The sequence below is a fragment of the Labeo rohita genome, chromosome 25 (genome assembly GCF_022985175.1).
Source record: "Labeo rohita strain BAU-BD-2019 chromosome 25, IGBB_LRoh.1.0, whole genome shotgun sequence".
Classification (NCBI taxonomy): Eukaryota; Metazoa; Chordata; class Actinopteri; order Cypriniformes; family Cyprinidae; genus Labeo; species Labeo rohita.
The window spans coordinates 10467659-10491463 of NC_066893.1; the positions used below are offsets into that span (position 1 = coordinate 10467659).

Genomic DNA, 23805 nt, shown 5'->3' on the forward strand with positions numbered 1-23805 from the left:
ATCACAAGTTGATATGATTCTTTAGGGTCTTAATGAAAAAGACCCTAAAAATTCTCAATGGTAGTGTAAAACAACACCCTTTTTACCTTGTCAAAATCAGCTCTGCAAAAATCATCTCATTTTGGTCGAGGCTGCTTTAAATGCAAATGAGCTCTGCTCGCCCCGCCCCTCTCTTCTCTCTGTGGAAAGACGAGCCTGTTTACTTTAGCCGCATTTAGCTGCGTTTAGTCGCTAAACTTGCTAACTAGCACGTTATTAGGAAAGGCGATCGCAAAGATTTGTGGAAAAAAAAAGGTTTTTCTCACTTCTGCTGTAAGTGAAGCTGGATCATGAATGATTTGTGCGAACATAGACGTTTATATGTACACTACCGTTCAAAAGTTTGGGGTCAGTACGTTTTTATTGTTTCTTTTTTTTTAAGAAATTAATACTTTTATTCACCAAGGATGTATTAAGTTAATAATTAAAAGTTTATTAAAAGTTAATAATAAATAATTTACATTGTTATAAAATATTTATATTTTGAATAAACACTGTGATTTTTAAACTTGTTATTCATGAAAGAATCCTGAAAAAAAGAAAATTACAGGTTCCAAAAAATATTTGGCAGCACAACTGTTGATATTATCCAACACTGATCATTCTAATAATAAATCCGCATATTAGAATGATTTCTGAAGGATCATGTGACACTTAAGACTGGAGTAACAGCTGATAAAAATTCAGCTTTTCATCACAGGAATAAATTCTATTTTAAAGTATGTTCAAATAAAAAACATTATTTTATATTGTAAAAACATTTTGCAATATTACTGTTTTTTTTTCTGTATTTTTAATCAAATAAATGCAGCCTTGATGAGCATAAGAGACTTCTTTAAAGACTATTACAAGTCTTACTGACCCCAAACTTTTGAACGGTAGTGTAGATCAGGAGGCGCATTCTCTTCACAAACAAATATAATTCACTGCGTCTTCAGCGGCTCAGATGTCGGGAGTAAATGACGACCACTATGTTCATTATTACATGCAGCAACACAACACCTCAATCGCTCAATCAGAGATATTCTTGTCTAACTTACATCCCTGCTCCGGCATCGAAACAATGGAGGTCGGACTGTGACAGCTGATCTGAGGTAAGACGCTCATGTCAATCAACTATCATGGGAGCGGCCTCTGTCGGTGTGACGGCATACCGACAGCCATCTGAGAATGACTCGATTTGAAAAAGGGAATATTATTTTTACATATTATTTAAAAACCACTGCATGGATTTTTATCATTATAGGGTAGATTTGTATATACACTGACAACACACATTATTGTTCAAACAACATGTTAAAGTGAACTTAGCAGCCGATGACCCCTTTAAAGAACCATCTCTTTCTTACCTTTTTATAATCTGAAGAACCTTCCTTTGCCACAATGAACCTTTTGTGAAACAGAAAGGTTCTTCAGACGTTAAAGGTTCTTTATGGAATCATTTAAACAAAAAAGGTTCTTCTATGGCATTGTGAAGCACCTTTATTTTTAAGAGTGTAGTAGATGGTGTGCACATTAGGGGGAGAGCGGGGACGGAAGTACCATTTTTCAGAAAAACATAATTTAAAAAGATAAAGTTGTAGACAGAGATATATTTTTGCAGGGATGACGGTAACCAACGGTACTTTTTTTCTGTACTTTACTCTCTGTATAATAACAAAAACATTTTTTTCAGTGAAAAAAAAAGAGTCCAAAACTCTCAATTTCAACATTTTAAACAATAGAGCCCTTTTTTTCCAGAATTTTTTGTTTTATTTTTGTTTTTTTGATAATCAAATGAAGGCATTAAACATTTATTTATTTTAAATCAAATGAAAATTAAACCCTTTTATTTTTTTGGCAAACAAACAGAGGTTTACTGTTAAAATACATGGAAGAAGATCAGTGTGAGTATTCTGTTAAAAAAAGGTTTTATGCAATTAAAAAATTGACATGAAAAATAACATACTTTTAATAAAGTTACACAAATGCTATTACAAAGGTAAAAACAAAATCCCCCTTTAATTCACTTTAAGGAGTCAAATATCACCTCATAATGGGAAGGCTATTTTTTATCAGATTTTTTGATTATTGATTAGAAGGTGCTCCTGAAATTTTGACTGTGCTCCTAAATTTCTTTAAGCGTAGAGCCCTGATGGATTTACTGCATTTTGGGAAAAAAAAAAAAAATGTTTTTATAATAAATCTTTGAAGATCAAAATCTGGATTTGAATTTTTAATGTTACTATAACCTAAAGATGCTATTTGAAAGTTTGAAAATGAATCAAAATGGATTTATAGCGTTTTGGAACCAAACTCTTCATTTAAAGGGGTCATCGGATGCTAAGTTCACTTTTACATGTTGTTTGAACATTAATGTGTGTTGGCAGTGTATGTACAAATCTACTCTATAATGATAAAAATCCATGCAGTGGTTTTTAATTAATCTGTAAAAATAATATCCCCTTTTTCAAATCGAGCCATTCTCAGATGTTGTTGTGGCGTCACACCCACAGAGGCCGCTCCCACGATAGTTGATTGACATGAGCGTTTTACCTCAGATCAGCTGTAACAGTCCGACCTCCATGTTTTGATGACGGAGCAGGGATGTAAGTTAGACAAGAATATCTCCGATTGAGCGATTGAGGTGTTGTATTGCTGGATGTAATAATGAACGTAGTGGTCGTCATTTACTCCCGACATCTGAGCCGCTGAAGATGCAGTAGATTACTTTGTTTGTGAAGGGAATGCACCTCCCGATCTACATAAATGCGTCTATATTCGTGCAAATCATTCGTGATCCAGCTTCACTTACAGCAGAAGTGAGTATAAGGGTTTTTTTTATGAATCTTTGTGATCGTCTTTCCTAATAAGGTGCTAGTTAGCAAGTTTAGCGGGTAAACGTGGCTAAAGTAAACAGGCTCGTCACTCCACAGAGAGAAGAGAGGGGTGGGGTGAGCAGAGCTCATTTGCATTTAAAGCAGACTCGACCAGAATGAGATGATTTTTGCAGAGGTCATTTTGGCAAGGTAAAAGAGGTGTTGTTTTACACAACCATTGAGAATTTTTAACCAAAGTATATTAGAGACTTTTCATTAATACCCTAAAGAATCATATCAACTTGTGGAACTGGGCATCCCATGACCCCTTTAAAAGTAAAGGTTTAATTCATACTGTCCAAAAAAATTTTTTTTGGGTCAGTGGCTACCTCAAGTCTATAGTCTCTTTAGAACACTAAACAACACTAAATGTTTATTTTATTTTAGTATTTTATTTTATTTTATTTTACTTATTTTTATTTTATTTTATTTATTTGTTTTTTGTAGCCTTTAGGTTTAAGAATCATTTATTGAATGGACCTAAACATCTCGTTCTGAAGAGGTAGAGATGATCAGAATCATATTTAACTATTATTAAACTATTCATTTTTGTACTCTTCACAGATGGTAATAAAAGTTAGTTAGCTTTAGTCAGCATAGTTTTTTTCCCCCCGGCTCAGCTTTTGACTGTCATGAAAGTAATAATTCAGACTCAGCCAACTGTTATAGGTTTCCAAATGAGAAGAAAACTATTCAAACGACTGAAATGGCAAATTATAATGCTGTTCACAGCCTGTAGCCAACCTGGCTGCAAACAATCTCTCCATCATTCCCATTAACTCTCAGCTAACCCGGACCCCTCAGGATGTTACATCCAGTGTATCTGCATCCTTTACCCAACGCTAATTGCGAATATCCTATTTCAGTCAACCTGAAAAATAAAGTTTGACTATTGCCGCTCCACTCCAAATTTCTGTGCGTGTGCCCAGGGGGCGACTTATGCTAATGCCATCGCTAAATCGACAGCATTGCCTTTGAGAGCACAAATCCTGTTTGCTTCTTCATGCTGACAGGATCTGAGTGAGATGTGCTTGTCCTCGAGGCCTTTGGCTCATTATAATCCACTTAAACAAATTCACTCATTTGGGGTATCAGAATTAGTATGAGCGTCGCTATCTTCAGTAATTAAAGCATTGTGTCATCTTTTTTGGGGATGAGGTTATCTGCGGCGCTGTCGTTTGATGTCAAAATCACATTTCAGGTGAATAAACATCTCTTCCTGTGGCAGCTTGTTGATAACGGATGTAGGGATTTAATTTACCAAATAATAAACATAAAAACTTTATGCGACTGCATCACAATGAGTTTAACTTCCGTAATGTGAGATACAAAGCCACAAAAAGATCACGATCACTTTACGTCTTTGCATGCTTCTTTTTCATTGAATGCGATGCTGCTGATGTAGAGAAATCATATCTTGCACTGAGTGGCTAAATTGTGCATTAATTCCAATTTGTAGTAGTCCACTACTGAGGAACAAATGATTAATATGATTACAAGCATTGAGGTTTTGCAAGAAAAAGTGAACAGCATAGAGGCAGATTCTGTGATTGATTTTGTTGGCTGGGATTCTTGTAATATTGTCATCTCGTCTTGCGGCCATGAAAAGTGGCCCTCATTGCTTGGCTTCTTGCTGTAATTTGAATTCGGTGGTGTTTGTGTAATAACTTATGCCCTAGGGTGAATCTACAGTTTGTTTTATTCATTTGCTGTAATGCACTGACTTCTGAGCTTTTTTCTGCTTCTTGTAGTGATGTTCTTTTTGCAGATATCCATAATATTGAATAAGCAGTCTGTGTTATTGAATGAGCTCCGTCCCTTGATAATCTGTTTGGTCTGGATCGATACGATATGAAATGGCTTATTCTAACCGTGTGTCTTGTACTTTGTTGATTATGTCAGGTATATGTTAATAAGGGATAGAGATATAAATTCGTAATTCTGAGGGGAAAAAGTCAGTATTACAGATATAAACATAGATTTCTGACTGTTTATATCTCACAATACTGACTTTGTTCTCTGAATTTTGAGTTTGTGTAGCACAATTCTGAGTTTTTCTCTATATTTAGAGTTTATATCTCATAATTCTGACTTTTTTTTATCTGAATTCAGAGTTTGTCTCACAATTATGACTTTTTTTTTCTACATTCTAAGTTCTAACAGATTTCACTTTTTAAATCTAAATTTCTGACTTTTCTCTGAATTGTTTATATCACAATTCTGTTTTTTCTCTAAATTGCAAGTTTATATCTTGCAGTTCTTACTTTTCCTCACAAGTGCAAGTTTATATCTCACTATCTTGATTTATGTCTTGAGTTTATATCTCAGGTTTTTTTCTCAGAATTGCAAGTTTATATTAAACAAAAAATAATAATAATAATTTTGGGTTATAAAAGTATTCACAAGTATCACAATTCTTTCAAAACTTTTTTTTCTCTAAATTCAGAATTTATCTCACAACTCTGACTTTCACTCAGAGTCAGAACTGATATCTCACAGTTTTGACTTTTTTCCTTAAATTCAGTTTATATCTCACATTTCTGTCTTTTACTCTAAATTCATTGTTTATATCTCACAATTTGTGCTTTTTTAATCTAAATTCAGTTTATATCTCGCATTTCTGACTTTCACTCTAAATTCAGAGTTTATATCTCACAATTTTGACCTTTTTAATCTAAATTCAGAGTTTATATCTCACAATTTTGACCTTTTTAATTCAAATTCAGTTTATGTCTCAATTCTGACTTTTTTTCTAATTTCAGAGTTTATATCTCACATTTCTGACTTTCAGTCTAAATTCAGTTTATATCTTACAATTCTGACTTTTTTCTCTAAATTAAGACTTTATGTCTCAATTCTGACTTTTTTCTCTAATTTCAGAGTTTATATCTCACAATTCTGACCTTTTTAATTTAAATTCAGAGTTTATGTCTTACAATTCTGACTTTTTCCTCTGAATTCAGTTTATATCTCACAATATTGAGTTTTTTCTCTAAATTCAGTTTATATCTCATAATATTGAGTTTTTTCTCTAAATTCAGTTTATATCTCATAATATTGAGTTTTTTCTCTAAATTCAGTTTATATCTCACAATGCTGACTCTGAATTTTGAGTTTATATCTTGCAATTCTTCGCAAATGCAAGTTTATATCTCACAGTAATGAGTTTATGTATCAGTTTATATCTCTGAGTTTTTTTTCTCAGAATTGCAAGTTAATAAATAAATAAATAAATAAATAAATAAATAAATAAATATCTGAATTGTGAGATAAAAGTTACAGTTTATTTATTTAATTCAGTGGTCAAACCAAACTTCTATATTAAAGTGATTGTTTAAACAAAAAATAAAATAAATAAAATAAAAATTATGTTCTAGCCATTTTTGGCTGTACAATTAGGATGCCCATTTTCCAGTTAATATGATTCGTTAGGGTCTTAATGAAAAGTCTATAACATACTTTGGTTAAAATTTCTCAGTCGTAGTGTAAAAAACACCCTTTTTACCTTGTCAAAATCAGCCCTTTCCAGAGTGAGCCGTTTTGTTGCATTTGCCTTTAAATGCTAATGAGCTTAGCTCACCCCGCCCCTCTCTTCTGTGGACTGATGAGCTGTTGTGTTTACTTTAGCATTTATCACAAATGATTTGCACAAACATAGATGCATTTATGTAGGTCGCAGGGCACATTTTCTTCAAAAACGAATGAAGTAATGTTAATCCTCTGCATCTTCAACGGCTCAGATGTCAGTAAATGGCAACTGCTATGATAATTATTACATCCAACAACAAAACACCTCAGTCACTTTGGAGCCATTCTTGTCTTCTCCTGCACCACAGTTGACAGAATGACGGACTGTTCACAGCTCACTCAGGGCAGGTCTAAGGTAAGACAGCCGTGTCAATCAAATATTGTGGGAGTGGCCTGGGTATTTGTGATGTCACACAGACAAGATGCTGAGAATGGCTTGATTTGAAAAAGGGGATATTACTTATAAAGATTGGGGTGGATTTTTATCATTATAGGGTGGCTGTGTACACACTGCCAACACACATTTGCAAACAACATGTAAAAGTGAGTTTGGCATCTGATGACTTAAAAATAAAGGCTCTGAAAGTGTTTTATCACAGTGATGCCTTACAGAAGAACCACTTTTGGTTCCCAAAAGAACCTTTCACTGAACATTTTATAAAAGAACCATTTATTTTTTTCTTAGTGTAAAGAACTTTTTAGTAATATGAAGAACCTACTTTTAGAACCTTTTGTGGAACAAAAAGTTTCCATGGAAGTTAAAGGTTAATCATGGAACCACTGATGCCACTAGAGAACCTTCATAAAAAGCACAGAGATATTTTTCAAAATACCTTCTTTTGTCTCTTATAAATCACTAGTCACCAGTGACTTGAAATAGCCATACACCTGTCCTGCTAAAGAAAAGAGAGCTTCAGATTGAGAAGACATGGAATCTCTGAGGAAAATGGAGCGTGAACAAATGTATCACAGCTCTGGTGTTATAACATTATCGACGGTGTAGGCAAACACGCTTCTCCTCGGACTGAACATTCAGTTCTCTGCCATCTTTTTGTTTCATCTTATCCTGCCCAAAGCGGGCTTTCACTTCCATTTACTTCAGAAGCGTTCTGCCTAAGCAAACAGCGTTTATCAGCTTGAAGGGCCGCGATATCTCTTCGAGCGGAACATTAGCGGATATATTTGTCCCATCTCCAGACGCTACCGTTCTCACTTTCGGTCTCGCTGGTCTCAACGCAGCTGATTTAAAGATGGCTGCAATACGTCAACGACGCCTCAAGTCCAGGCCGGAGCCCTTTGAAAAATTCAGTCGTGTGTACGGCAGGTGCACGCTTGCTTTCATGCGCTCGGGGTGCGAGACACGGGCATCAGCGAAAGCATGATTCCACACTTCAGCTAAGACAGCGGTCTCTGGAGAGCGGCGCTCTTTCAGGCAGAGGTGTGAGGCTGAAAATGGCACACAAATGGCAGTTCGCACATGCTGCGTGTTTGAGCGCCGCACAAGCAGGCCGACCAAGCCGGAGTGAGAATTGCATCGCAAACTCCCGAGAATCGGCAGGAGTAGTTGGGGGTTTCTTGTGGATTCAGTCACAGTGGGAGTGTAATTTTAGAATGAAAGGCTGTGGGATGACAATGCACGTGAGAATGATCTACCTCGCCTGTGCGATATCTCCGGCTTTGCTCGGTCGAGGCTTATCTAAATCCACTGCTTGGTCTTCTTTACAATGGCCTTTAGATAAGGTGTCATCATATCAATTTTAAACTCTGTATTAAGGAGCTGAAGAGAGTCGAATGTCATTGCGTTCATACACTTGAAATATAGAACACCTTTTTTGTGGTTTGTCCTCTGCAAAATATGTGATTTTTCCTAATTTAATAGGCCTGCAGTATATTTTACAAAATAATCATACTTTTAAAAAAAAAAAAAAAAATGTGTCTGTCACTGTCAAGTATGTCAGTTAATTGAAGTCAAATATAAAATGAACTTGTTTCTAGGCCTGTCTGGGCATTGTGGCAGAGTGGAAGTGGCCACTGGCTTTTACTCATGAATATTTAATGAGTAGCCTCAGGCAAGGAATAAAGGCTTAAGTGAGCTAAAAATAGTTGTTGGTGGTCATTAATAGGGGTCATAATTGTCTTTACTGGTCTTTTAGTGGAATTTACTCTGTTTAATATTAAATTGTGATGTTTGATATCCATTTTCATGATGGGTCTTTCTAACTCAGCTGAATCTCTACTGATTGAATGTTCAGTATATTAAAGCACACTATCTGCATGTCAATCAGTTAAAGTCAAACTGAAAAATTTGGTTGTTTCAAGTGTATATGCATTTGAAACAATTTTTTCAAACTGTTTTTAGCAAAGTAATGTCAATTATCTTGTTTCTGTAAGCCTATCTGTGCAATATGCTTTGGTTGCTCATGAATATGTAATTAAAAGTAATTTTTTCTGTGTGTGTGTGCTGTTCTCCACAGAAATATATATATTTCTCCTAATTGTACACCTTTACATTTTTTTTATGTATTTATTTATTAATACCCCTGTATATTGCAAAATAATAATTTGTTTTTGTTTTAACATTATTAAAATTAAGTTGTTTTTTAGGCCTATCTGTTCATTATGCATAGCGGGAGTGGCCACTCGCTCATTAATATTTAATACTTAATAATATTTAATAAAGTAAACAGCTAAAATTAGTTGTTGGTGGTAATCAATAGGGTCATGATTGTGTTTTACACACCTTTTAAGTAGCATTTATGCTGTTTAGTATTAAATTATGATTTTTATTTGATATCCATCTATATGGTGGTTCTTTCTAATTCAGATGAATCTCTACAATACTGATCAAATATTTAATATATTAAAGTACACTTTAACGTTCTATCAGAATGTCAAAGAGAAAAATTGAGTTGTTTCGAATCCTATGTGTGCTTTATGGTATAGTGGGAGTGGTCACTGGCTGCTGCTCATGAATATTTAATTAGTAACACCAGGAAAGGAATAAGGGCTTAAAAGGACTAGTTGTTCTTAGTGATAAATAGGTCATAATTGTGTTTTACACATCTTTTAAGTAGCATTTATGCTGTTTAATATTAAATTGTGATGTTTTATTTTGATATGCATCTTCATGGTGTTCTTTCTAACTGAATCTGAGTTCTCTACGGTATCTCTGATCAAATGTTCAGTATATTAAAGAACACTAAAGCAGAAACATTAAGTTGTTTGAAATCGTATCTGTGTATTATGATGTAGTGGGTGTGGCCACTGGCTTTTGCTCATGAATATTTAAAGTCACCCCAGGAACGGAATAAGGACTATAAATAGTTGTTTTTGGTAATAAAAGGGGCATAGTTGTGTTTTACACATCTTTTAAGTAGCATTTATGCTGTTTAATGTTAAATTATAATGTTTTATTTTGATATCCATCTTCATGGTGTTCTTTCTAACTTTACTAAATCTCTACATTACTGATCAAAAGTACAGTATATTGAACCTGTCAGTGAAAGTCAAACAGAAAAATTTGGTTGTTTTAAGTCCAATCTGTGCTTTATGGTGTAGTGGGAGTGGCCACTGGCTTTACTCATGAATATTTATTTAGTCACCCCAGGAAAAGAAATAAGAGCTTAAAAGGACTATTAGTATTTACTGTTGGTAATTAATAGGTTTGTATTTGTGAGTTTGTGAGTGGTCACTCCACAGAGAGAAGAGAGGGGCGGGGCAAGCAGAGCTCATTAACATTTAAAGCAACATTGACCAGAACAGGATGATTTTTGCAGAGCTGATTTTGGCAAGGTATAAAAGGTGTTTTTTACACTACGATTGAGAATTTTTAACCAAAGCATTTTATAGACTTCATTAAGACCATAAAGAATCATATCAACTTGTGGAAAATGGGCATCCGATGACCCCTTTAAAAGGACTATAAATAGGTGATGTTGGCAACTATTATGGTTTATAATTGCGTTTAAGTCTTTTTTATTTATTTATTTTTTTTTAGATGGTTTAATATTTATTTGCAGTGTTTTATTTGATTTCTTTATTCATGGTGTTTCTTCTCACCCTGCTGAATCTCTACCGATCAAATGTAGAGTATATTAAAGCGCATTTATCACACATCTAGCTCTACCAGCACCTAAAAAAGAAGAAAATTCAAGGCTATTACCGAATCTTGTCACTTTTCTTAGCCATGTTGCTTTAAAATGCAAGCTAGTATATTAAAACATGCTAAATCAGATTTTTGGTTGAATGAAATGTCCTGGATCTGCTCCCTTTATTCCATAAAATCAATTTTTAGTATGTTCAACTTGTCTGAAACATATAGCAATTTTGTATTTACAGTACTAGTCAGGTGTGTTTTTCTTCCCTCTTTATTGTTGTTGCTAGCACTAATGCTAAAAAGTGCCCTGTGTTTGTTGTGAAGTGAAAAATAGGGAAAGAAATGTGAAACAGAGATATGTAAACGTACATACGAATAAAATAAGAACTCGCAACATTCCAAGAAGACTTGAATGCAGCCATGCCATATGCGCCAGCTGCTGCTCAATGTCAGTGACCTGTTATTAATACTTTTGAATGTCACATTGTGACAAATTAGGTAGACCAACATGCACAGATCACATATATACAGGTTCAGTCATCATGATTTCATCTTCCCGTGGCCAGACCGGAGGAAGAAGATGATGACATCTGTCTGTCAGACAAATAACTCTGACATTTGCACAACTTCCTCTAGGTACCCCAGATCAAACAGCAGTAGCCGTGCATGAAGCCAACCTGAGAGACATCAGGATTGCTAAATAAATATCACCTCGGTAGACAAAACCTGCTCCGCGGCTCCCATTGTGGCACGGCATTAAGACCGTGAACCTGATGCGTATTTACATACAGCTTAACAGCCAGATCTGATGTAATTTAATCAAATCCTGTTAAAAATAAAGCCGTAATGCCTCCCGCAGGTCAATAGCGCTACGGGAAGTATGCTAGCATGATGCTACATGCTAACACCATTATGTTTTTAAAGCACACGGTAGTTTCTAAAAGCACCATCGTGTGTAATTCATCTTATGGAACAAAATAGGAAAGTTTCCACAAGTAATTTTAACCACAGTTGTTATTTTTCCCTCAGGGACTTCCTCAAGTTAGCTCAAGTTAGCAACTTGAGGTTCTGCACCGTTATATGAAACATCCTTTGAGGATGGCGAATACGTAATTATGGCATGTGTGCACTTTTATGTGTTGAAAAAGGCCAAGGAGGGAAAATGAAAGAGTGAATGATTAAGCGCAAGCATCCCTCACTACGCAGCAATTTGTGTCCACTTCTCTTTCAGCGAGGGTTTTAAATAAAGGTCTTCGGAGAGGTTAATTAGTATTGTCTGAATGTAATCTATCAGCAGCAAGGGCTTTTCTCGATTTGACAGCTCCATTATGGCGGCAAACACTGATGACTATGTGCTTTGTTTCGTGGAGATTAAAAAGATAACGACAGGTAAACAAAACGCTTTAATATTCAGGTATGAGGCTTTGAAATTGCACATCATTCAATTTTGTTGGTATGTAGATGCGGATAATTCAAAGAGCCGTGAACGACGTAGATATTGGTGTGTTTTTGTAGCTTCCCACGTTACAAGCTACTCATAACTCAGTATAATTAGTAGTAGTAAAGCTAGAGTTAGTAAAATATAAGATAAAAATATTAGATGAAAAACTTTTTATAGATTTTGTAACTTATCTGCTAATTTTATAACTTACAATTTATAGAGATTTTAAGTAGATTTTATATAGAAATAAAATCTATTTCAATATATTAATAAATATTGTATAAATAATCCTAAAATAATACTGTTTAAGAAAAAATGTACACTTGCAGTCAACATTTTATAAAGCTAAAAAACACCAGTAAAATGACTAAATTTAAAATGAAAATGTAAAACTAAACGCTATTTCAAAATGATATTACTATAATATACCGAATAAGTAAATAATATATAATATAATAAATATGTAAATTTAAGTACTAAAATAGCACATATTAAAGCTGAAATAAAATCAATCTAAACAAACAAGCAAATGGAAATGACAAATAATAATATATTAATTACTAATAAATTATTAAACTTTAACGAACAAAAATTGACAAGCACACAATAAAATGACTAATACTAAAATATAGAAACTGAATCTATTTCAAAATATTAACAACTAATATATAAATAATACTAAAATACTGAATTAGATATAATGTATATTTGCAATCATCAATTATATATCATTTTATAAAGCTAAATAAAAAAACACCAATAAAATAATGACTAAATTCAAAATGAAAACATAAAATGTAATACTAAAGGCTATTTAAAAATAATATTAATTACTATAATATACAAAAAAAAAAAAAAAAAAAAAAAAGAAAGAAAGAAAGAAAGAAAGAAAATAAACCATGCCTATTTGGCAGCTGAGCAAATAAATAATGTAAACTGAAGTACTAAAATAGCAAAAATTAAACTGAAATAAAAAATTAATCTAAATAAATAAACTAACTAAACTACAATATAGCAATAAAATCTATTTCAAAATTTTAATAATTATAATATATTAAAAACATACCAAAGCAACACTACATTAGATATAATTTATGTTTGCAATTATCAATGTTTTTGTAAAGCTAAATAAAAAAAAAAACACTAATAAAATAATTGTTGCATTTAAAATGAAAATGTAAAACTAAAGAATACTTTAAAATAATAATTACTATAATATACCAAAAAAAAAAAAATAAAAATAAACCTTGCCTTTTTGGCAACTGAATGAAATAAATAATGCAAATTAGAGTTCCAAAAATAGCAAAATATAGCAGAATTTTAAACTGAAATAAAATTTAAGCTAAACAAGCAAATAAATAATAAAAATGCCAAAAGCACACAATGAAACGACTAATATTAATAAATAATATATAAATAAAATAACGCTGTATTAGATATCATTTCTATTTGCAATCATCAATATTTAATGAAGCTAAATACTACAAAAGTACCTTTTTAAAAAGTCTTTTAATCTTTAATGATTATGTTTTGTGTTTAATTTGAGTTAACTGATATTTAATTTCTGTGTTTAATTTAAGATTTTATTTATTTTTTTCATTTTATTTATTTATTTTTTATTTATTTATTTTATTGTTGTATATTATTATTGCATTCTCTGTAGCACTTTGAGATTTTCTTTCAAATGTAAAATGCTTTATAAATAAAATGTATTATTATTATTATTATTATTATTATTACAAACAAAATACTACTTAAATAATTGCTACATTTAAAATGAAAATGTAAAACTAACACTATTTTGCCAATTCAAAATAGTGTTAATTACTATAATATACAAAAAACCTTGCTTTTTTGCCAAATGAATGAAATAAATACTGCAAACTGAAGTACTAAAAAAGCAAACATTTGAACTAAACAAACAAACAAATAAATAATAAAAACGACAAAACCACACAATGAAATTACTAAAACTAAAATATAGATATCGAATCTATTTCTAATCTAATAGATTTGATTTCTATATTTTAATTTTAGTAATTTCATTGTGTGGTTTTGTCGTTTTTATTATTTATTTGTTTGTTTGTTCAAAATAGTACTAAATAAAACTAAAATAGCACTGTGTTAAAACTAACTTCAACTTTGATTCAGTTTTATATATTTATATTTTATATATTCATATAAAAATGTTATCTACTCTAATTCTAATATAAATAGCATCTAAACATTCAGCAATACACTTTGGTTGATGCTATACAATATATTTTTTTACTTACAACGAATGCCTTAGTTTAATATCATACTGTTGTTTAGCTAAATGCAATATGGTTTATGGGAATAAAGTTCATGGCTTCAACAAATCAAGTACTTTTTTGTTATATCTTGTACTTTACACCAACTTTCAAGTACACTTAAATTCATAAAATATTGTAACATAATTGTAATCAATCTCAGAACTGGCTGATTTGGTTCAAGGCTTTAATGAAGAATGTTTGAAATCCTGATAGTTCAAATGAATAGTGAAAAATACTGATGAATAGTACAAAATGAGTAGTGGCAATTCTATAACCAAGGTCAGTGAGACTGTGGGCGATCGCTGTTGGAGCAAAACAACTAATAACTCTCTTCCTGTTGTAGGCACAGCATATCTGTAAGACCGAGTGTCATGTCTGTATGTGGTCTATTCAGCTGAAGCAGCAGAGTACTTTGTAGGTACAAAACACATGCTGCATCCCTTGAGAAATCATCAAAATCCCATAGACTTTCTTCCGCTTCCTCACACTCATTCTGCTTCTCTCAAACACGAGACGGCCGAGACGTCTGAAGATGACAGTAGCGCTCAGAATTAACGTATGATATGTCCCTCACACTCATTGCAGGCCTGGAAAAGCAAAAGCACAGACAGTAAAATGATCCTGCCATCTGCACAAGCGTCAATTGTAGCTGATGCTGCAATCATGTGTTGCAATTGCTTCAAATCATCTTTGCGCTCTTGAACTTCGGAAACTTTCTTATAAACCCAGTACAATGAAAAGTCTGATATTGTAGACGTGTTAGGTTTTCCTTCCCTGCATCACATTGTAAAAAACATACAGTAAATTATAAACAATTAATAATAACTGTGGTGTATAAAAATAGAATACAAAGCATAGTGTAATCAGTAATAAGTGTGTGTTTGTGTATATGTATGTAAAATAAAATATAAAAGAATTACCTTTAGATTACGGTAGATAAATATACAGTTGTTTATAGAATAATAGGTGCATGGATGTATTAGTATGTATAGTAATAGTTAATTTTTATTGTTTTTATTTTTTTATTTTAATAATTACTGGTAAATCCTGTCAAAGTTGTGAATGTATATTAATAATTTTATAATTATTGAATATAATCTTACAGCTAATTATTCTCTCTCGCTCTGCAGCTGTTAGATTATATTTAATAAGTATCACAATCATGATAGAATATGGGTACAAATGTCAATTAAATCAATTAATTAGTCATAATTAATCAAATTACTGTTAGATTACATTGTGTAATAATAATTATTAATTAAATCAATTAATCATAAAATGTTTTGGATTACTGCGATGTAATATTAATTATTAATTAAATCAATTAAATAATAATAATCAACCATTTTATTTTATTGTAAGAAATTACTGTTAGATTGCATTTTGTGTAATATTTATTATTAATTAAATCAATTATTTAATTATAAAACGTTTGTATTTTAGATAATAACTGTTAGATTACATTCAGTGTAAAATGAATTATTAATTAAATCAATTATCATATTAATATTCATAGTCAAAAATATTTTTATTTTATTTTAGGTTACTTTTAGGTTTATTTTTAGATTACGTTCAGTAATTATTCAATATTATTAATATATAATAATTTATAATAGATATACAGATTTGAATGAATATTTTATTTTATTTTATTTTATTTTATTTTATTTTATTTTTTATGAAATTTCACAGTTTATTAGTTATTAACCAAATAATTATAAATTAATAATTATTGTATTTTAAGAAATTACTGTTAGATTACAATCATAAAATGTTTTTTCATTTTATTTTAGGAAATAACTTGGATTAAATACAATGTAATATTAATTATTAATTAAATCAGTTAATTAATCATGATAAAAATCATTTTATTTTAGGAAATTACTGTTAGATTGCATTCTGTGTAATATTACTTATTAATTAAATAAATGAATTAATCATAAAATGTTTGTATTTTATTTTAAGAAATAACTGTTAGATTACGTTCAATCTAATATTAATTAGTAATTAAATAACCAATCATAATTAATCATATTTAATTTATTTTATTTTAGGAATGTAGAGATTTAATATGAATTATTATCTTAATAATTATTTAATTAATTATGAATTAATAATTATTTTATTTTATTTTATTTTATTTTATTATTTTAATTTAAGAAATTGCTGTTAAATCCTGGCAAAATTTCACAGTTTATTAATTATTAACTAAATAATTATAAATGAATAATTATTTTATTTTATGAAAATTACTGTTAGATTACAGTGTAATATTAATTATTAATTAAATCAATTAATCATTATTGTTATTTTTTTAAGGAAATAACTTATTTCATGCCATTAAATATTGATTATAAATTAAATCAATTAATTAATCATAATAAAATTTTAGGAATTTACTGTTAGATTACCTTCAATGTAATATGAATTATTAAATTAATGTTAATTAAATTAAATGTATTTTATTTTAGGAAATACTATTAGATTACAAGATTACATTCAGTATTTATACAATATTAATCATATATTATTATTCATATATAATAATTTATAATAAATGTATAGATTTAATATTAATTATTGACAAAATAATTATGAATGAATAATAGTTTTTATTTTATTTTATTTTATTTTATTTTATTTTATTTTATTTTATTTTATTTTATTTTTATAAGAAATGACTGTTAAATCCTGGCTCAATTTTGCAGTTCATGCATAAAACTTTTTTTTTTCCTTTTTTGAAAAAGTATTCCAGAGAGTTATGGGTTCTTAACTCCATATAATTTACAACGGAAATTGCACGCTATTATGCACTTCTGAATTGCATTGTATGAAGAAATATTATTGCAGTGCTGATGAAGCTTAATTTGTTTCTCCCCATCAGCGGTATTATATTATTTTATGGAAAGCATCGCATTTGATTTCCCTTATGGCCGCATTCAAAAGTCTTAGGTTTTCCGTCTCCCGTGCATCTCTTTTGTGGCTCTGTAATATTTTATTAAACTGGAAACATGAGTGTGAAATTAAGTTCCACAGGCATCATTTCGGAGTCTAACCTTTGCTGTGCACCAAAATTCAAAACACTGTAGGCTGAAGTCTGAAAAGAAGCATCTGAAGAGACAGAGAGACTCTGTCTTTCTTGAGCTCCTTAAAGTTTCTGTCATTCGCTTGAGCTGCTGAATGAAATGTTCCAGAGCGAACCTTCGGGGAAGAGTCTAAACCGTTTAAAAGAGCCTGCCTCGTTTTTAAAGTTACTCCATGCACCATCCATCTCGCCTTTCACTGACGAACAGAAGAACATACGACTTTCATGTGCGCACTGTAATCGCTCGAGACGAAGACGGCATTTAAGCTTGAAATCTGCATGTGAAAGCATGTCATTACATGTGAAATGTTGTGAAACCACACATAAAGCACATGTGAATTAATCTGACATCCTCTGACAGCATCCGCAACCGCATTCAGACCCTCAGTCTGTGAAAGTGAACAAAAACGTGTTTACAGTCAAGCGCTTACAATGGATCTCTATGAGGCACGACTTTCCAAGCAGAAATGTGAAGCTTGTGTTTGTGTGGCTGCACTTACATGAATTACAAAGTTGAAAATAGTGATGTTTGATCAATAAAGTTGTCTAAATCACACTTTTTGATGTTGGACAACATTTGTCAATAAACCTCTGGTTCATTTACCGTCATATTTCGTCATGGATAGTAAGATTTGTAACTAATTATTTTAAACCCATAAAGCAAACGTACATTTCAAATGTCTAAGGTCTCCAAATTATCAACTTGATCAAAACTTTGCTGAAAAACCCTGTTATTTCATTTTATATGTTAATGTATTTTATTATTTTAACTTCTTTTTAATTTAATTTAATTTAATTTAATTTAATTTAATTTAATTTAATTTAATTTAATTTAATTTAATTTTATTTTTTTTATTTTATTTTATTTTATTTAGTTTTATTTTATTTGATTGTTTTATTTTATTCATTTTATTTTATAGTAGGAAGTACTGTTAAAGAGAGAGAGAGAGAGAGATTCATTTTTCATTCATTACTATAAAATAATTTATAATAATGATAATATTTATTTAATTTTATTTATAATGTTTTTTTTATTTTATATTTTTTTTATTTATTTTATTTCATTTCATTGTTTCTTTTCTTTTTTTATTTATTTTTTATTTTATTTAAAAATGTGCATTATTATAAAATAATGTCTAATTATATTTATATTATTTTATTTATATTATTTATTTTTATATATTTTTTATTTTATTTTATCATGTTTTATTATTTTATTTTATTTTATTTTATTTTATTTTAGGAAGTACTGTTAGAGAGAGATTCATTATTCATTCATTATTATACAATAATGTGTAATTATATTTCTGTTATTTTATTTATATTTTTTATTTTTATATATTTTTATTTTATTTTAGCATTTCTTTTATTTTATTGTTTTATTTTATTTTATTTTAGGAAGTACTGTTAGAGAGAGAGAGATTCATTATTCATTCATTATAAAATAATTTATAATAATTTTTATTTTATTTATATTATTTATTTTAATGTATATATTTTTATTATTTTATTTTATTTTATTTTATTTTAGGAAGTACTGTTAGAGAAAGAGAGATTCGTTATTCATTTTTATAAAATAGTTTATAATAATATTTATTTTATTGTATTTATATTGTTTATTTTATTTTATATATTTTTATTTTATTTATTTTCAATTTTTATTTTATTTTATTTTAGAAATTTAGAGAGAGATTTCTTATTCGTTCATTATTATCAGATAATTTATAATAATATTTATTATATTTTAAATATATTTTTTATTTAATTTTTTAATTTATTTTATTATTTTATTGTATTTTCTATTTTATTTTTTTAATTTTAGGAAGTACAGTTAGAAAGAGACATTTGTTATTCATTCATAATAAATAATTAATATAAAATTAACATAATATAAAATAATTTAGAATAATATTTATTTTATTTTATTAAGATTTTTTATTTTATTTTATGTATTTTCCATTTTATTTCATTTCATTTTTTATTAATTTATTTTATTTTAGGAAGTAGTGTTAGAGAGAAAGAGATTCATTATTCATTCAATATTATAAAATAATTTATAATAATATTTATTTTTATTTTATTTTTTATTTTATTTCATTTAATTTTATATTTTATGTTGTGTCATTTTAGGAAGTACTGTTAGAGAGAGAGAGTCATTATTCATTCATTATTATAAAATAATTTATAATAACATTTATTTTATTTATAATATTCTTATTTTATTTGTTTTCTTTTATTTCATTTCATTTTATATATTTCTATTATTATATATATATATAGTCAAAAGAGTCGCAAAAGAATATTTCTTGATTTTTTTTTTTTCCCCCATACAGTGTAAGTCTGGTGGGACCAGCGATGCTTTGAACCCCATTATATGAACAAATAAGTTTTTCTGCATTTCACAGAAGAAAGAAAGTGATAAAATGACACAAGGTGGAGTAAATGGTGACAGTATTTTCATCCCTTTAAGTTATATTTACCCTGAATGGTGCTTTACCCTACAGTAGTAAGGGATATCACACTTTATTGTCGTTTAACACCTGATAATCACAAGACAAAAGGTTTATTTTTAAGGTGTGAGATCTAGTGTTGGCATTCGTGCTGCACGTTCGATATAACACTTCCCAGAAATAACACGCACGCATCTGTTTCACAGACATGTTTCGCCCATGTCAACACATCCGTGACATTTGTGTTTACAAGCCTGCGATCCGGGGTTGCGGGTGAAAAAGCGGCGGTACCCGATTCGCCAGCCGGTGAGTGGCATTTGTATTGCGGTTTGGTTCTCTCCTGCGCCGCTGCTGCGATGAATGCTGATGAGCGCAGCCTCTGGGGCTCCGGCTGACAGCCTGGCCTTTTGGCTGAGGAGAAATCAATCACACCGTCAATCGCCACCAGAAGCCATTACCCAGCTTGCCTGCTGGCAGGCTTCACCTCGATTCTTTCTACCATAACACGTACTTATTTGTCTTTGTTACCTGGTCTTGTTTTCACCTTTAGCGTCACCTCACGGGTTGGTAGTCGTTTACATCAATAGCTCTGGGCTAAAAGCAGGTCTGGAGGTTGCATATGTGTTGCTCCACCTTTGCTTGCTTTAATTGGTTCTGCATTTTCCCTTGTGCTTCAGGCAGAATTTAATGATTAACTTTTGTGAAAGAGTCAATATTTGCTTCTTTTGGAGCTGAAACTTTTTTCACTGGCATTTAAAGGAATAGTTCACCCAGAAATTAATGTTTGCTGAAAATTTAACCACCATCAGGTTATCCAAGATGTAGATGAGTTTGTTTCTTCATCAGAACAGATTTGGAGAAATTTAGCATTACATCACTTGCTCACCAATGGATCCTCTGTAGTGAATGGGTGCCGTCAGAATGAGGGTCCAAACAGCTGATAAAAACATCACAATAATACATAAGTAAATGACACCAGTCCATCAATTAATGTCTTGTAAAAGGAAAAGATACAAGTTTGTAAGAAACTAATTCATCATTAAGGCATTTTAACTTTAAACCATCGTTTTTTGCCAAAAAAAAAAGAAAAAAAAGAAGTCCATAATACATAATAACATTAAATAAAATCAACATTACATAAAAGAAAACCAAAAGACAAAAAAACAAACAAATATAAAACAGAACAAAAAAAACAAACAAACAAACAAAAACTAAATATTAAACATTAAACAAAAAGCAACAAAACAAAAAACATTAAATAACATGAACAAAATGATTAAAAAAACATTAAATAAACAAAGCAAAACAAAATGTTACACAAACAAACAAAAAAACTCAAAATAAGAAAGGAAACAAAACTAAAAGAAACAAAACATGAATCAAGAATAAAATAAAACAAAAATAAAACGTTATTATAAAATAATAACAAACAAAAACAAAACATTAAACAAAACGCATTAAAAAACATAAAAAAAACATTAAATAACATAAAACAAAACATGGAACAAAATAATAAAAACAACAACAAAAAAAACACAATAAATAAAATGATTATGACAACAACAAACAACAACAACAAATAAAACAAACCATGAATTAAAAAAAAATAAAATAATAACAAAACAAAAACAAAACATTAAACAAAAAGCAACAAAGCAACCAAAAAAAAAAACATTAAACAAAACATGAATAAAAAATAAATAAAAATAAAACAAAAATACAATGTTATTATAAATTAATATCCAAACAAAAACAAAACATTACACAAAAAGCATAAAAACAAAACAAAAACATTAAATAACACGAAACAAAACATGGAACAATAAAAGCAAAACAAAAAAAAACATGAATCAAAAATAAAATAAAACAAAAATAAAAAGTTATTATAAAATAACATCCAAACAAAAACAAAGCATTAAACAAAAAGCAACAAGACAAAAAAATTGAATAACATGACGTAAACAATAAAAAACTATGTAAAACAAAACAAAACAAAAAAACTCAAAATAAAAAAGAAACAAAACAAAATGAAACAAAACATGCATCAAAAATAAAACGTTATTATAAAAACAAAACATTTAACAAAAAGCAACAAAACAAAAAAACGTTAAATAATATGGAACAAAACAATAAAAACAAAACATTAAATAAAATGATTCTGATGGCACCCAATCACTGCAGAGGATCCACTGGTGAGCAATTTAAAATTTCCCGAAATCTGTTTTAATGAAGAAGCAAACTCATCTACATCTTGGCTGGCCTGAGGGTACATAAATTGTCAGCTAATGTTTATTTTTGGGTGGACTGTTTAAGAACTTATGTTCTTGGCTCTGGACTAGAATGTGAATTTTTTTTTTTTTTAATCTTTGAGTAACAGTTTGTTCTTTTTTCTGCTTTAACAGATCCCTCAGATCAGCTATGCATCTACAGCACCAGAGCTGAGCGATAACACCCGGTACGACTTCTTCTCCCGCGTTGTTCCGCCTGATTCCTACCAGGCCCAGGCCATGCTGGACATCGTGACCGCCATGGGCTGGAACTACGTCTCCACACTGGCGTCTGAGGGGAATTACGGGGAGAGCGGCGTGGAGGCTTTCGTTCAGATCTCACGAGAAAGCGGTAAGCTTCCAGTGAACATTCTGAAATGTGTTTCTGTACGAGAGCTCCGGATTATCTTCTGATGTACGTCTCGCTTCACTGATCGCAACTGATTGACTGACTGAATTGAATTTCTTTCGAGTGGTGCGACATAGCTTTGTGATCAAGGCATACATTTTATGATTTTACAGTGTGTGATTTTATTACGTTTTATTTTATTTTTGTGTGTTTTTTAAGGTTTTCTTTAATGGTTCCTGATTTGTTTATTTTATCAAGTGTTTATGATTTTTTTAGTGTTTTTTTCATGGTTTGTGTTTTGTTTTGTTGTTATTGTTTAATGTTTTTTTTGTTATTATTTGATTTTTGATTAATGTTTTTTTTTGTTTAGTTTGGTTTTGTGTTTTGTTTTTTGTTTAGTTTAGTGTTTTGTTACATGTTTTGTTTCATGTTATTTAATGTTTTTTGTTTAATGTTTTCTTTAGTTATTTTTAATTAATATTTTTCTTCATTTTGTTTAATTTTTAGTTTAGTTTCACGTTTTGTTTTGTGTTTTTGTTTTGTTTCATTTACTTTTTATTTTTATGTTTTGTTTTGTTTTGTTGCTTTTTGTTTAATGTTTTGATTTTGTTTTGTTATTTTTTTCATTCATTTTTGTTTAATTTTGTTTTGTGTTTTGGTTTGTTTATTTTGATGTTTTGTTTTTCATTTTATGTAATGTTTTTTGTTTTGTTGCTTTTTGTTTAATGTTTAATTTTTGTTTTGTTATTATTTTAGTTAAGTTTTATTTTTGATTCAGGTTTTGTTTAATTTTGTTTTGTTTGTTGTTTTTTGTGCGTGTTTTGTTTTGTTTAATGTTTCTTAGTGTTTTTTTGTTTTGTTATTATTTTTGTCTTTAGTATTGACGTTTTTTATTTTAATTTTGTGTTTTTTTGTTGTTTTGTTTGATTTTTTTTAATGTTTTGCTTTGTTTTTTATTGGTTTGTTCCATGTTTTGTTTAATTTTATGTAATGTTTTGTTGTTTTTTGTTTAATGTTTTGTTTTGTTTTATGTTTTATTCTTTTATTGTTTAATTTTGTTTTGTGTTTTTTTATTTCTTTTAATTGTTGTGTTTTATGTTATGTAACGTTTTTTGTTTGTTGCTTTTGTTTAATCTTTTGTTATTTTAGTTAAGTTTTATTTTATTTTTGATTCAGGTTTTGTTTAATTCTGTTTAGTTTCATGTTTTGTGTTTTGCTTTTTTAAAGTGTTTTGTTTCATGTTATTTACTGTTTTTTGTTTTGTTATGATTTTTGTTTTATTTTTATTCATGATTTTTTATTGTTTTGTTTTATTGTTTTGTTGCTTTCTGTTTAATGTTTTGTTTTTGTTTTGTTATTATTTTAGTTTATTGTTGTTTGTTGTAATTATTTATATTA

At 29.6% G+C, this 23805-nt stretch overlaps 1 protein-coding gene across 1 annotated transcript in view; it reads left to right on the forward strand.

Annotated features, from left to right (window-relative positions):
- The window catches only part of grm8b (glutamate receptor, metabotropic 8b), a 215418-nt gene that overhangs the window by 53120 nt on the left and 138493 nt on the right, over window positions 1-23805 (forward strand). Inside the window, exon 4 of the mRNA XM_051099824.1 lies at window positions 22194-22410. Within this exon, the coding sequence (XP_050955781.1) occupies window positions 22194-22410 (217 nt within the window). The remainder of the gene's footprint in view (window positions 1-22193; window positions 22411-23805) is intronic.